This window comes from Phascolarctos cinereus, unplaced genomic scaffold (genome assembly GCF_003287225.1).
Source record: "Phascolarctos cinereus isolate Bilbo 61053 unplaced genomic scaffold, phaCin_HiC Scaffold_5;HRSCAF=322, whole genome shotgun sequence".
NCBI classification, from domain to species: Eukaryota; Metazoa; Chordata; class Mammalia; order Diprotodontia; family Phascolarctidae; genus Phascolarctos; species Phascolarctos cinereus.
In genome coordinates this window covers 262,800,125-262,812,391 of record NW_027555958.1, presented here as the reverse complement: position 1 = coordinate 262,812,391, position 12,267 = coordinate 262,800,125, and the positions used below count along the sequence as shown (strand labels likewise).

General features: G+C 38.4%; 1 protein-coding gene across 1 annotated transcript; it reads right to left on the bottom strand.

Moving 5' to 3' along the window:
* Window positions 1–7,967: 7,967 nt before the first annotated feature.
* On the bottom strand, window positions 7,968–10,952 carry PIRT (phosphoinositide interacting regulator of transient receptor potential channels). Its single transcript, XM_020965990.1, has one exon. It carries the CDS (start codon window positions 10,932–10,934, stop codon window positions 10,521–10,523), a length of 414 nt encoding a protein of 137 aa, XP_020821649.1. The 5' UTR covers window positions 10,935–10,952; the 3' UTR covers window positions 7,968–10,520.
* Between the last annotated feature and the right edge of the window lie 1,315 nt (window positions 10,953–12,267).

Here is a 12,267-nt window from a genome sequence, read left to right as displayed (position 1 = left end):
TTTTAAGTCTTTTAAAGGTATTTTGCTTTTCTATATTGTTGTTGTTGTTGTTGTTGTTGTAGTATAAATTGTTCTCCAGGTTGTACTAATTTTACTCTGCATTTCATGTAAGTTTCATCAAGTTTGTGTGAAACCATCTCTTTATTGTTATTATTATTATTATTATTATTTGTGGTGAGGTAGTTGGGGTAAAGCGACTTGCCCAGAGTCACACAGCTGGTGAGTGTTATGTGTCTGAGGTCGGATTTGAACTCAGATCCTCCTGACTCCAAGACCAGTGCTCTATCCACTGTGCCACCTAGCTGCTACTGTTTTATTATTTCCCACAGAGCAATATTATCCCATAACATTCATATACCATAATTCCATCCATTTCACAATATATGGGCACCAGTTATTGGCCAATGGAAAAAAAAAAGCTACTATAAATACTTTCATTCATATAGCTCCTCTTTCTTCTTTCTTTGGGATATAGGCATAATAGTAGTATTACTTAATCAAAGGGTACACACAGTTTAGTGACTTTTTGGGTATAGTTCCAGAATGTTTTCCAGAATGGCTAGACTAATTTGTAATTAGATTAAAACTAACAGTGTTTTAAGGTCCCTATTTTCACACAGCTCCTTCGATAATTGTCATTTTCTTTTTTTGTTGCCTTTGTCAGTTTGATGGTTTTAAATCTGAACCTCAGAGGCAGCTAAGTGGCTTAGTTGATCCACTATAGACTTAAGAGTCCAGAAAACTTCAGTTCAAATGCTACCAAAGTCACTTACTAGTTGTATGATCTTGGACAATCTCTATCTATCTCAGTTTCTTTATGTATAAAATAGGAATAATAATAGCACTATTTTTTTAGGCTGCTGGGGGCACAGTTGGCCCGCTTCCTTACTCTAGGTAAGGAAGACTGACTTCAGATACAGACTCAGATATTTAATAGCTGTGTAAGTGAGAAAGTCAGTTAGCCTCTATTTGCCTCAATTTCCTGAATAATAAAAATGGGAATAGTATTAGAACCTACCCTACAGGGTTGTTGTGAGGATTAAATGAGATAATATTTGTAAAGCACTTACTACAGTGCCTGGCACATAGCAGGCACTTAATAAATGCCTATTCTTTCCCTCTCTCCCCTCATAGTTGTTTTAGTTTGCATTTCTTTAAATAAATGTGATTTGGAGGATTTTTTCAAGTGACTATTTGATAGCTTTTTTTTTTATTCCTTTGAGAACTACCTATTCAGGCCCTTTAATGATTTAGTAACTGAAGATTGGCCCTTCTTCCATATTGAATCAGCTTCTTTTACATCTTGGATATCACACTTTTATCAAAGAAAGTTGCTGCAAAGTTTTTTTGCCCTTCCTAATTTCAACTCCATTAATTTTGTTTGTATACAACTTTTTCAATTTTATATAATCAAAATTTTCCTTTTATCTTCTGTGATCCTCTTTATCTATTTGGTCATGAATTATTCCGCTATCTAAAGTTATTATGGGTATTTCTTTCCTTGCTCTTAAAAATATTAAGACTGGTATGATTCAGCTCCATAAACAATATGTCCACTCATTAGTCACTGAAAATAGAACTAATATTTAAAGTTCCAATAGTCAAAATTTCCTGGTGGTCTAAAACTATGTGATTCTTAGCATACTGTGCCTTGTTTCTCACTACTCAGCCATAATGGTAGAAATGGAAGGACATACAAAACAAAAGGATATTAAAATTTTTTCTTTGTTTTTAATTTTTTTTGACCAAAATAGTTCATCATCCTATAGGCAGATTAATGATGATATGCTTCACTTAATTGGTTGGTTGGTCCTCAAAAAATAAAATTGACCTCTGTTGTTGTTGGTTGAGTCGATTGCTGGGGTCATACTTCAAAATCTTTTCAAAAAGATAGACTCTGTCAGAACTGCCATTCCACTGGCAAAGCCTTCAAGAAACTAGGGTCACAACAGCACCACAATGAAGCTTTAGTGCAGGACTTTATCATGGTGTAGGAATATAAAGACAAAAATGAAATAGTCTTTGCCTTCAAGGAATTTCCATCATGAACATATATAATAAGTCAAAATACACACAAAATAATATTGGGTGACCTCTGAAGGCCCTTCCAGCTCTACTTGTGAGCTCGTGAGCTGAGCCTTGAAGTAACCAGGGCTTCTAAGACATGGGAGTGAGGAGGAAGTGCATTCTAAGCACGGGGAACAGACTGTGCAAAGGCACAGCAATGGGAGAAAGAATGTTCTGTGTGAGGAATGGCACAAAGGCCAGTTTATGAGGATGGTCTCGTATCTGAAGCAGACTAATGTGTGATCAAACTTGGAAAAGGTAGGGGACAACACGGTGGTGAAGGACTTTAAATGTCAAACAGAGGAGTATATATTTTGTACTAGAGGTAACAGGAACTATGGAAATTTATTGAGTAGGGGAGTGATCTGATCAGACCTCTTCTTTAGGAATATCATTTTACCAAGTGGTCATGAAAAAGAGGCTTCTGTATAGGAAAGGTCCAGGTGCCAAATGACAACTTGGTGAAAAGAGATAAGCTTTTCTCACTTGTCTCAAAGGCAAAGACTTTCCTGAATAAAGTAAAATAAAAGGAGTGGCTTTGTTGAGAACTAGGATTAACAGACCCAAGAACTGTTCTTCAAAAGGTAAGTATTGGTAGGGGGAGTAAATTACCTCCTGAAATTGAAATATAAAACAGGAAGCAAATTAGAAGTGCTCTTTCAATGTGTGGCTAAGGAACTCAGAGCTCAGCTCAGTTCTGTGTTCTCTGATTTATAGCTATACTATACCGATATAATGTTGGCATTCGAAAGGGGAGCCTGTGTTTCAGAGAGATGTTTGGGGTCGTTAAAAGAGCTTTGTAGCTTCCCAGAAGCAATCTTTTCCTTGTGGGTCCAGCTTTCTGTGTATTCTTCAAATAGATAAATGTCTATGTAACAAATAGATATGTCAGTTTGACAAATAGACAAATAGACATGTCAAATGGCTGTCCAATGTATCTAATAAACAAGCTTTATGAGTTATCCATGTGGCTGTATGGTATGGTCAGAACAATAGGCAATCTTCAACCACTTGTCTTTTTCCTGTCTGGATAATTAAATCAAAATCATTTGAGTTCTTAATATGTATTAAGTCCAGGAGACTCTGCAGTGTCAGAGGCCTTAATGTAATAAGCCCAGTGCCTTCCACAAATAAGAGCATCAGAAGGACCTCACTACCAGTAAGGAATCTCTCTTCAGTTTGGACTATGTCTTGGACCTCTACCACAACAGTGCTTCATGCCCATGCCAGGTCCACAATATGTCTGCCCATTTTGTTTGTTGGTTGGTAATGATCAGAGCATCCTTGAACAAAGTTATTTCTGTTACATATCTTCTTAGAGCAAAGACTTTAAGGAGGTGATTTGCTGTACTAAATCAAATATTTTTGTGTAACCCACAAATAATAAGCACCTTGGAATTTTGTATTTTATGCATCTTTCTAACAATTGTGTGGTCTATGGAGACTGGTTTTCCAATGACATACCTAGTTATGTACAGAGAAGACTAGTATTCTGCTAGTATTCTGGCAACTTGGTGATGAATTCTTTGGTCATAGCAACCCATGAAACAAAATAAAAATCAATGTATATATTGATTAATTTGGAGGATCTTGTGTAGTTCCTCAAAGAATTTCTCTACCTTCTCATCCTCTGAAACAGGAAATGAGACATAAGCTGCAATTATTTTTATGGTATTTTTTTGTGTAAGTTCTTATTGTGAGCACTGTTATAAAAAAAAAAGTCCAAATAGCCAGCTAAAGAAACCTATGGATGAATTAATGTTTACCAGGACATTGTCCTTGAAACACAGACAGGGGCTCATATTTACCATAGGAACTGTTTCCTTTCCATTCTGCCTAGATCACGGGTTCTTAACCTCTGTGTGTGTGTGTGCGTGTGTGTGTGTGTGTGTGTGTATGTGTATGTGTGTGTGTGATGGACCTTTTGACAGTCCAGTGAAGCCTGTGGTGAAGTTTTTCTCAGAATTATGTTTTTAAATGATTAAAACAAATGCTAAATTTCAGTTAGAGCTTGGTGAAAATAAAAATGTAATTTTTCCCCCCATCCAAGTTCACAGACCTATAGAATCTTTCTACTCTCTTCTCCATTCTCCACCCTATGTGCCTTCACACAAGCTGAGGGTAGCCATCTCACTGAAAATGTAGGGATTTCTTTCTTTCTTTTTTTTTGTTAGTGTTGTCTTCCCATTTTCACTACCCTCCCTCTACTCAGATTTTCTCTAGGTCAGATGAATGAATGAATGAAAAGCAATGATTAAGTGTTTACTATGTATTAAGCCTAGGGGATACAAATACAAAAGCAGTAGGGGAACAGAACACACATATAAGGGAGTAGTGGACTGGGAAGTGTGTTTTCATTGATGGGGGGAGGAAAAAAAAGAGGGGGAGAAAGAGAAAGAGACAGAGAGAGAGAGAAAGAAGGAGGATCTGCACATTCCCATAGATGGGAGGGGGTCCCAATAAAATTCTTATGACTCCAGAATCAAGTTGGGAGGATTCATCAGATTCTTCCCTGTCCCAAGAGATTAGTAGATCTCTACACTGGCCATTCATTCTCTGAATGAGAATAGGGATGAGAAACTAATTGACAGTTGGTAATGGAATGGTAAAATTTCCCTAGGAGGTTTCAATCCCAAACCTCATATGAGGATGAATAGAATGTTATATCCATCTATATGTGGGAAGAAAATTACTCTACTATTAGATTCTCTTATTTGTTATTTACCTTGCTTTTGATCTCAATTACATAATTTTGTTATTGAATTGGTGTCTCTTACATGGTTGAATGATAGAATATGATACTGAGGAGGAACTCAGGCTATGAATTGCCATAGTTTACTACCTAAAACAATCACCCTGAACCTAAGCAAAGTAGGAAAGGGCTCCAGAGCCAGAGTTTTCATAGATTTCAGGGGTTCTATGTGTAACCTGAGTTTGTCTAGTCATGGCCAGTTTAGGTAACACAGAAATGCCCTTGAGGTGGCTTTGGAGAATATGCATATTACCTACCATGGACTCCTCTGAGTTTCCTACAATATAGTTGTTTCTCTGTCCTCATCTCTTTTTTGTCAGAACCTAACTTCCCATTGCTGGTTAGGGAAAAAAAAGTGCAGATTCCATAATACCAATTCTCTTTATTTAAAAGGCAAGAGGAAAGTATGCCATACAATTGAGTGGCAAGGGAAATATGGGGTAAGAGGAAGAAGGAGGAGGCAAATTCATTGGTTGTAATGTCACTGAAACACATGGGACAGGCTATTCAGAATTTGGACTCTATCGTTATCTCCATTTTCTCCCTGTTGTTCATCTGCCTCAGGTATAGCCAGGGGCATAACTTGTTTCTGGTTTTGACTATTCATGTATGAACCTGCTGCTATAGCAGATTGTTTCTAAGCCCCAGGCAAATGCTAAACGTTGAAACACTAGATTTTCTGTTGTGGCTATCAAATCCCTAGACCACTGTAGTCTGCAACCAGTTCTTTTTATGCAGGGTTCATCTAGCATCATGCAGTCTCTCCTGCTTGCTTACCATACACATTTTTAATTATTAGCATATTCATGTGCATATGGACACACATATATCAATGAGGAAAGGGGCTCTTTACGCTGTTACTGATAGTATATCATTTGAGCACTTGGTTTGCTCTTTTCCTGAAAATCCTCGGGTTACATCCGGACTACCTAAAACTTCATGTCATTTGCATGACAATCCATCTCCCATTTGCCATGCCTGGAATGCACTCTCTTCTTACCTTTACCTTAAGGAATGTCCAGCTTCCAGGTTCAGCTCAGGTGCTGTGGCCGATGTTGATGTGTCCAGTGTCTAGTGCCTTTCTTTTGTATTTGTTTATGTCAGTTCATGTCATCTCCTCCCAATAGTGTGTAAAGTTCTTGGGACTATTGCATTTTTGTCTCTGTATCTACAGGACCTGACATAGTGCTTGGCACAAAAAATAATACTAATTAGTGCTTTTCTGATGAATTTTTGCACTTATACATGAGGCAATGTACTTATCTGTGTTTGTATCTTATCTTTTTACTAGACTTGTGAGCTCCATGAGGGCAGTAACATACCTTATCAAAATTTTGTATGTATGAAGAGTAGTAATTTAACAGGAGTTTGTTGGGGGAAAAAAGAATTATATAGATTCCTACAGTTCTAAGCATCCCATGATCCTATACCCCAATCCAAACATAAACAAACTCTGATGGGGATACTATCTAAATCATTAGAATGTGAGCATCTTAAAGGAAGGGATTGCGATTTTGCTTTTCTTTATATCCTAATCACTTATTACAGTGCCTGGCACACAGTAAACCATAATTCCTAAATAATATTGATACCATCTAACCTTAAAGCCAACACTAACAGTAATATCATCCCTAATTTTTACTCAAATCTGGGTCAAGAAAACTCCAGGATATTTAATAATTGTACAGTTTCATCCCAGGGTACAATGTTGATCATATTGCAAATGTCTGATAAATATTTGTTGATTAATTAGTTGACTGATGTTCCCATTTTAAAAGGGCACTATTAGCCTCTTGTTCTTGGATAGTAGTTGTTTCTGAAGCTCTGAATGTACAAGGCTAAGGGACCTTAATCAATCAGAGAAAAACAATCAAAGAGTACCCTTTCACTCTTTCTTCACTACCTAGAGCACTTTTGTCTCTTGGGCACTGTTTTTTTTTGCTTTTTGATGAGGTGATCAGGTTAAGTGACTCGCCCAGGGTCACATAGCTGGTAAGTGTTAAGTGTCTGAGTCTGGATTTGAACTCAGGTCTTCCTGACTCCAAGGGCAGAGCTCTATTCACTGCACCACCTAGCTGCCCTTTGGGTACTTTTCTGTTCCATTGTTCTAGGCCTCATACTCTGGGTCTGTTTTTCCTTGTACAGTTCTCCTTCCTCTGAACCCTCTTTTAGCCTTCTCAGAACTAGTTCTCAGAGAGTTCTCTTTTGGAAAAGAGCAAATAAGTTTATGATGATAATAGCTTCATCTATTCATCTCTCAAGAGATTTTCATTTTACTCAGGAACAATTATTATTAAAGGAATGATTCTAAAATTAGAATTTCAGTGTGTTAGGTCTGAAGGAGCCTCAAATCATAGCCCATTCTAACTATAGTAAGCCCTACCTCCTTCTAATCACCATATTAGAGATGAGGCAACTAGGGTTCAGAGTTAAGTGATCTGTCAAAGATTACACAATTTGTTTAGTAGAAGAATGGAGATCAAATCTAGATCCCTTTATAGTCTAGTGGTCTTCTTAGTACAGCATGATATTTCCCTAGCCCTCCTCATTTTACTCCTCTAAAGCTGGCCAAAGCTTAACCCTCTGTTGTTCTGTAGTTGGTAATAAGTTAGTAGAAGAACATAGCTAGGGGTCAGACCCATGAAGGAGTCAGATTTCTTCTAGTGCAGTTCTTAAGGGCAAAACTAGAATCAGTGCATAGAAGTTATAAAAGTGGTCAAGTTTAGCTCAGTAGAAGAACTTTCTAACAATTGGAATTATCTAACAATGGCTTTGGTTGCCTTGAAAGCCAGAGTTCCCCATTATTAGAACTCTTTTTTTTCAGAGACTGATTGGCAGAATTGGGAATTCTGTGAAAGGGATTCTTGTAACATGTAAGGGTTGGACTAGAACGAATCCACCACAGAGGCACCCAAGAATCTATGCATCAGACTCAGGCTCTGCTTTCTGCAAATACGTTCTTGAATTGAAAGATGTTTATGGTAAAGATGGTGGAGAAGATTTGAATTGGCAAGGAGGGGAAAGGTGAGGAAAAGGGGATGACATTTTGGGGAAGAGAATTTGGCAGCAGGCAGCAGGATTATTAATACAATGAAATGAAAATACAGCAAACCTTGTTATAACATGGCTCATTATTATACAGATTTGGATAGGTCACAGATAAAATCAGTTTTCCCCAAACACAGCAATAGTATATTATAAAAGCTTATATAACAGAGTAGAACACTGATGCTAATCCTGCCCCCTCTCTTCAAGATTACAAAGGAGGTGAATTGTAAGTGGATTTTTTTTCTTTCTTAAATGTAACACTATGTTTGAATTGCTTCTTATTTTTCAGAAATTCACTGCTCATCATTGAATAAGTTGAGATCTTTGGCCAGTAGTCACTAGGCTGTTCTTCCTCAGAGTGAACCTGTGGACCCCATAGCTCACAGTCACATGCTTTTGTCCTTTGTCCTCACATATGAAGTGAGAAGGTACAATTTAGAAGCAATGGAAGACTAGACAGCTGGAGGCCTTGGGACACATGTAAATCAAATTGTTCAGAGAAAATTATCTACACTACTATCCACTTAAATAGAAGTTGCACCAGACCCTGTGCAGGTCTCATAGGGTTTACCAGATCACAGAGCATCAGCAGAGGCTTGCTAATGACACAGAGGAGAGTAGCCCTCCCCCTGTGGCATGGAATTCCTTCCCATCCTTGTGTCTCTTGGAGGGGCCCAGAGTAGAGCTGGCATTTGCATTTGCAAATGCAAACAGTGCCTTTGCATTTGCTGCTGCAAATAGACTAAAGAAAGCATAGGCATCATATAAATTGGGAGGGACTTAAGCAATCCAATACCCTAATTTTGCAGATAAATAATTAGCCTAAGATCATTCAGGTAGCAAGGAGGTAGAGGCAGATTTTGAACTTACACCCTCTGATTTATTTGAGTGCTCCTTCTGTACCATTCTGGTCTGCTGAAACTAGTTAAAGGGAAATTGTTTAGGATTGGGACATTTTTCAGGGATAAATAAGATCATATCTTGATAGAGCTCAAATACTGATAAAACCTAGCAGAGCTAGTTGCCATTCAAGACTGATGGGTAAGAATCATTACTTTGTTTTGTAACCTTGGGCAATTTACTTTCCTTTTCTGGTCCTCATCTTTAGAATTAGGGAGATGGCTTCGCTCTAATTTTATGTAATTCTTGCCCTACCTAATCACCAGATTTCTCTCAGGTGAGAGAAAATCTCCAGAGGGAACCAGTGGCAGTAGGGTGGAAACCTCACTCTCATAGGTTAACCTTGGCTTCTGTTTATCAAGTGTCTATAGTGCTTAGGAAGTCAAGAGAGAAGTCCAAGCATCTGAGGGTGATCCTTTCTCATGGCTCTGTACTGAGGAGGGTGGAAAGTGTCTAGAATAATATACTATCCACAAACCTCTATAAAGAATTTGGAGAAACAAGCCTCCAGTTCCTTCTCAGCAACCTAGGAAAAAAGTATAAGGCACTTAGAGAACTAATTATGGCAAGCAGACATATATTAAAGGCCCTGTGGAGAAAGGTTACTAGGACATTTTTTGGAGGAAGGGCATGGAGGGGATGGTGCAGGAAAGACATACATTTAACACAATGGAGGTCCTAGTTCTATTGACTCCTGAGCCAGAGCTGCCACAAATAGCTTCCAGGTCCCTTCTGGCTGAGAATTTCTCATTTCAGATAGATGCAACTATTGATAAAACTTTAGGAGGTGGATTACCACTTTCTATGAATCAGCAGACTCTTCTCATATGGCACTTTATCTTTTTTTTTTTTTTACTTTTGACAGAGTTGCAAAGAAAATTGATACCACAGATGCCTAGCTCAGGTTTGGGATCTGCTTCTCTTCCTAAAATGGTTTGGAGTGTTAGGATATTATACATTTGTTGGTAGATCACAGAATAACTGCTCATTGAATGCAGAAGGAAAAGAAAAAAAAAGTCAGGTAGTCAAGAAAGAACTGGTGACTCTGAGGTCTGTGGATACTATCTAAACTGTTCTTGGCAATGACCTATTTATCTCATGAATTTACCTATGTAATTATACACCCATTCTCCCTTCCCCCTTTTAATCTTTGGAATGTTTGAAGATGTCACTGGTAGCAAGACCAGTCTGGTCTACTGGAAGCAACTCAATGTCTCAATTCTCCAAGAGAGTTGATGGGGGTGGGGCTAGATGTCAAACTCCAAGTCTGAAAGATGTACTGCCCAGTCCCCTCCTCCATCTCGATGTCCAAGTTCAAAGGCCTAGACAAGGGTTCTATCTATCCCACTCTGGCAGTCAGGTATGTAAAAAGAAGCTTCTTCTTGAAGTTCAGTTTGCTCTAGCATATGGCTCAGGAGAGAGAAGGTTGTTGAGATGAAGTACATAAAAGGGGCAATGGGTGAAGGGGATAAGAGGTGGTGCTTGCTGTTAGGAAGTGTTTCAAGCATCAATGGTAATAGAAAGACTAAATAGATGATATTTTGGGACATAACCCAGCAAAGCTCAGCTTCTCAATCTATGTCGTTCCAAACTGGGAGTGCCGTGAAGGAATGAAAATCCTTTCTTCCTCATAAAAGTAAGAAAAGACTTTTACTGGATCTATTTTCTTTACCTATCTCACCATGCAGCTGGAGGCATTGGATGCTGGTCATTAGACTACATTCCCCCAACCAAAGTGAAGATGAGGCTATCATCAGCGATTCAGGAAAAAGGATTTGAGGCTTTGAAAGAAAACTGACTTTTGTCGCTGCTTCATTTTTTTTTTAATTATGGGTACCCACACCAGTCCACACACCATAAGCATGAGTCCTAGGGAAAGGAAGGCTGGCCCACTCATCTGATAACCAATAAGGACGCTTGAGTTTTTAGGTAAATCCAGAGTGTATGACAAGCAAGTGATGACTGCGCCGAAGAGGAAGATAGCCCCACCTGTAGACATGACGATGATGGGCTTACGGAAGATTTCCCAATTATTCTTGCTTCCAGCTGTCCAGACTGATTCACTCCGGGAGCTAATGCAGAGAGAACTAGCTGTCTGACTGGGCAATAAGTCCTTAGACTCTGGAGACTTCTCATCTGCATTTAGGGCACTGGGGAGAGTTTCCATTGCCACAGACTCTGTACTTAGTACCTATGAGGGTTAAAAACAAAGGTGTTAAGTGAATGGCAACAAAATCCAGTTCTTCCGATAAACTAATTTACATAAAAACTGAGCTCCAGTATGTTGTTAAATCAATCAATTAAAAAAAATTATTAATCACCTATTTTGTTCCAGGTCCTGGGCTAGTTCTTGGGATACCAAAGACAAATGCAAAACAGCTCCTGCCTTCAAGTTTAGATTCTAACAGCAGAGGTAACACGTACATATAGATAACCTTAGTGAGGAAAAAGATGCTAATAGGTTGGTAGGTGAACCAGGAAAGTCCTCATGCATATGGTGGCATTTACTCTAACTCTTGAAGGAAACCAGAGATTTCAAGATATGGAGGTGAGTGAAGGAGGCAGAGCATTTAAGGCATTGGGCAGTGCATGCATATGTGTGGAGATGGGAGCTGGAGTGTTATGTCTGGAGAATGGAAATAAGGCCAGTATGGCCTGATTATCACATGCATGGAGGAAAGTAAACGCAGCTAGAAAAGTGGGATGAGATCAGGTTGTGAAGAGCTTTAAAGGCCAGGAGTTTATATTAGATCTTCAAGGTAGGGAGTAAATGGGATTTTGTGGAATATGGGAGGGTGACATAGTCAGATCTATGTTTTGGGATAATTACTTTGGTGACTATGTGAAGGAGAGAATTGAGGTAAGGGGGGCAATTAGGAGGTTATTGCAGGTGTCTGAACTAGAGTGGACTTTATTTTTATTGTAATAAATTTTATTTGAAACATTTATTAAATTTTTTTTGAATTCTTAATTCTCTTCCTCCCCTCCCTCACCCATTGAAAAGGGAAGAAATGTGATAACAATTATACATGTAAAATCTTTCCATATTAGCCATGTTTGCAAAAATTAATAAATCAATAAACCCCCAAAACCAGAAAAGCAAGAAAATTAAAGAAAGTGAAAAAAATTATGCTTCAATCTGTACTCAGACTCCATTAGTTCTCTCTGGAGATGGACAGCACTTATCATGGGTCCTTTGGAATTGTCTTAGATCATTCCATTAATCAGAATAATCAAGTCATTCACAGTTGATCATCATACAAAATTGCTGTTACTGTGTACAGCGTTCTTCTAATTCTGCTCACCACACTCTATATCAGTTCATGCAAGTCTTCCCAGGTTTTTCTGAAACCATCCTGCTTGTCATTTCTTTTCCTTTTTTTAAAAAAATATTTTTTTAAGCAATCGGGGTTAAGTGACTTGCCCAGGGTCACACAGTTAGTAAGTATCAAGTGTTTGATCTGAGGCCAGATTTGAACTCAGGTCCTCCTGACTTCAGG